Source organism: Aedes aegypti, unplaced genomic scaffold, assembly GCF_002204515.2.
Source record: "Aedes aegypti strain LVP_AGWG unplaced genomic scaffold, AaegL5.0 Primary Assembly AGWG_AaegL5_hic_scaff_995_PBJ_arrow, whole genome shotgun sequence".
Lineage (NCBI taxonomy): Eukaryota > Metazoa > Arthropoda > Insecta > Diptera > Culicidae > Aedes > Aedes aegypti.
Window position 1 is genome coordinate 1,986 of NW_018736706.1, and position 2,636 is coordinate 4,621.

The following is a 2,636-nucleotide window of genomic DNA, read 5'->3' on the forward strand; positions in this document are numbered from 1 at the left end:
AAAGTGTTCACTGCACGTTATTTTTTCGTACGGTTTTGACCTATTAAAGGTCATTTTACCCTATGTTCAATGGAAATGAAATATTCTTAATTTAATATCTCTGGATTCCGCTGGAATAAAATCGATCTATTTACCGCAAAAGAAATTTTTTTTTCATGGGCTAAACGAAAGTGAGGTGAGAATTCACTGCACGTTATTTTTTCGTACGGTTATGACCTATTAAAGGTCATTTTACTCTATTTTCAATGGAAATGAAATATTCATAATTTAATATCTCTGGATTCCGCTGGAATAAAATCGATCTTTTAACCGCAAAAGAAAGATTTTTTCATGGGCTAAACGATAGTGAGGTGAAAATCCACTGCACGTTATTTTTTCGTACGGTTTTGACCTATTAGGTATCGTAGGTCATTTTACTCTATTTTTTATGCGAATTAGATGTTTATAAATGTATATCTATAGACTATAGATAGAAACGATTTGTTCGCCTCTGAAGAAAGATTATTTCATATATAAATGGATGGTGGGATGAGTATTCACGACAAACGAGTTTTTATCATTTAGGCTGAACAAAAGTTAAAACTGTAGATGAAAAATAGTTTGTTCAACTCAATATTCAGCTTTGAGTATACTGCTGAATGAGAGTGTTTAATAAGCTTTTCTTCAAATTATTGTTCAGCTGTCACGGTGTTCAGCCTTGTACACCATTGATCAGCCAATATTAAGCAAATACTCTTGCTGTTCAGCTTTCATTGTTACTTGGGGCGCTACTGTTTTTACCGAAATTATTCAAAATGCTACGTCCAATAGTTGGGACCCCTCCCTCCCCCTCGTCTCACATCGTCACAAATCCCTGAAGTCCCCCCTCCCCCCTAAAATGCTACGTCATTTATGGACGACCCCAAAGGGGAATTTATAAAAAATATCTGGTAAATCTTAATTTTCTTGATTCTTGCTAGGTTAGATGTCTTTTATGTTTCTGTTTGGTCTTTTTTCCAGGTATGAGGTCTCTACAGATCCTCATTTGCTACCAGCCCCTTTGATGTGATAATTACTTGATTTAACCATTCACTTCTTCTTTCAGTCTCAGTCGGGTTATGCAGCATTTATCAATCTGCTGCCGATAATTCTACTGATTGCTCTATCAATGATGTCTTCGATGTTCATATCAGATCCAATCTACAGCCTGACTCCCAGCCAGTAAGTAAGAATGATTATGTATGCAGCTCATCGAGCTCTAACGGTGATCGTTTTCCAGGAAATTCTCCGTCGCTCGCAAAACCAACCAGCTGAAGATCCCATACTACGTAAAGGAAAACTTCCACTCGGAGTATCAAGGATCCGTGGGTCGGCTGGAGGCTTCCGTAGAAGAAGAGTACCTCAACAACTTGAAACACTCGTGCTATCGAGAACGAAATTACAGTAAGTGTGCGATACTTTTACTCAAATTTGTGTGCTACATTTGTAGTTCTGTTTTGCAAATGATCATACTCTTAGTTCGGATAGCATTTCGACATTTTTATACCCGTTTTTTCTTCTTTTTCCAATTTCCCTTCATTCGTGCAGAAGAAACTATGCTTATGAAGGCACGTAACTTTGGCGATCGAGATCTGTACTACAAAGCCCAGCACATCAATACGCCCTCGTGCGATAAGCTGCACAGCTTGCACAACAACTAGTCCCGAGGCGGTCGTCGTCGTCGATCGTTGTTAAATAGCGTTGAAGTTGAGTCGAGAAAACAAAAAAACAGTCAGCCCTCACACGTCTCTTAGCTGAATTGCACGTTTTTAGGATTAATAACTGCCCATCTACCTACATAAAAACGCGCGATAAAATGGAACAGAAGTGATTTGTTCTTCACTGTGTGCAAGCGTTTGACGGTATTTTGATCGTGTTTCATAGTGATTCAAGTTTTTTATTCATATAACAATTGTGTAAATCCCCATTTTTTTGTTGTTGTCATTCTATCGAAAGCATTTTCTGTGAAATCGTTGAAATTTTGGTTTAAGGGTTGTTATCTTTTGTCAAAGTATAGTTGTGGATGGAAGTCAAGTCAACAAGTAGTCTACTTGGAAATATCGTATTTAATTTATCTGAATTTGAAAAAAATAAATAAATCTTGGAACAATTAACTATGATATCGAAGCATAATCTGAAAGAAAGCCTAGTTGAAAGAACAGTCAACTCTCTATCTCTCGATATTGAAGATACCATCTAGTTAATTAAAGGAAGAGCGCCATGTTTCGACTCATCACTAGTCGTGACACAAATGGACAAGACATGGAACGACGAGTAGGAGTGCTTTCATTTATTTATAAAATACTTCCCGAGGGATTTCTTCAGTGGTTTATCCAATGCTTTCTTCAAGAATTCTACCAAAAAATCCTCCAGCGAAACTTCAGGAATTTCTAAACAGATTCTATCAGGATTTCCTGCGTTGTCACCAGGAATTTCTCTAGACATTTTTAAAAGTGATGGCTCAAGAAATCCCTTCCAAGAAATTGATACAGCAGTTCTATGAAAAAGTCCACCAAGAATTTCCACCAGGAATTGCACCTATCAAAAATCTTTCAGTGATTCTTCTAGTGGTTTCCCTAGTAATTCCACCAGAAAATCCTTCACCATTTTTCTCTTGA

General features: G+C 37.2%; 1 protein-coding gene across 1 annotated transcript; it reads left to right on the forward strand.

Moving 5' to 3' along the window:
• The first annotated feature begins 1,057 nt into the window (after positions 1-1,057).
• LOC110681483 (dnaJ homolog subfamily B member 12-like) lies at positions 1,058-2,132 on the forward strand. Its single transcript, XM_021857245.1, has 3 exons — positions 1,058-1,200; positions 1,259-1,422; positions 1,567-2,132. Exons 1-3 carry the CDS (start codon positions 1,148-1,150, stop codon positions 1,677-1,679), a joined length of 330 nt encoding a protein of 109 aa, XP_021712937.1. The 5' UTR covers positions 1,058-1,147; the 3' UTR covers positions 1,680-2,132.
• The last annotated feature ends 504 nt before the right edge of the window (positions 2,133-2,636 follow it).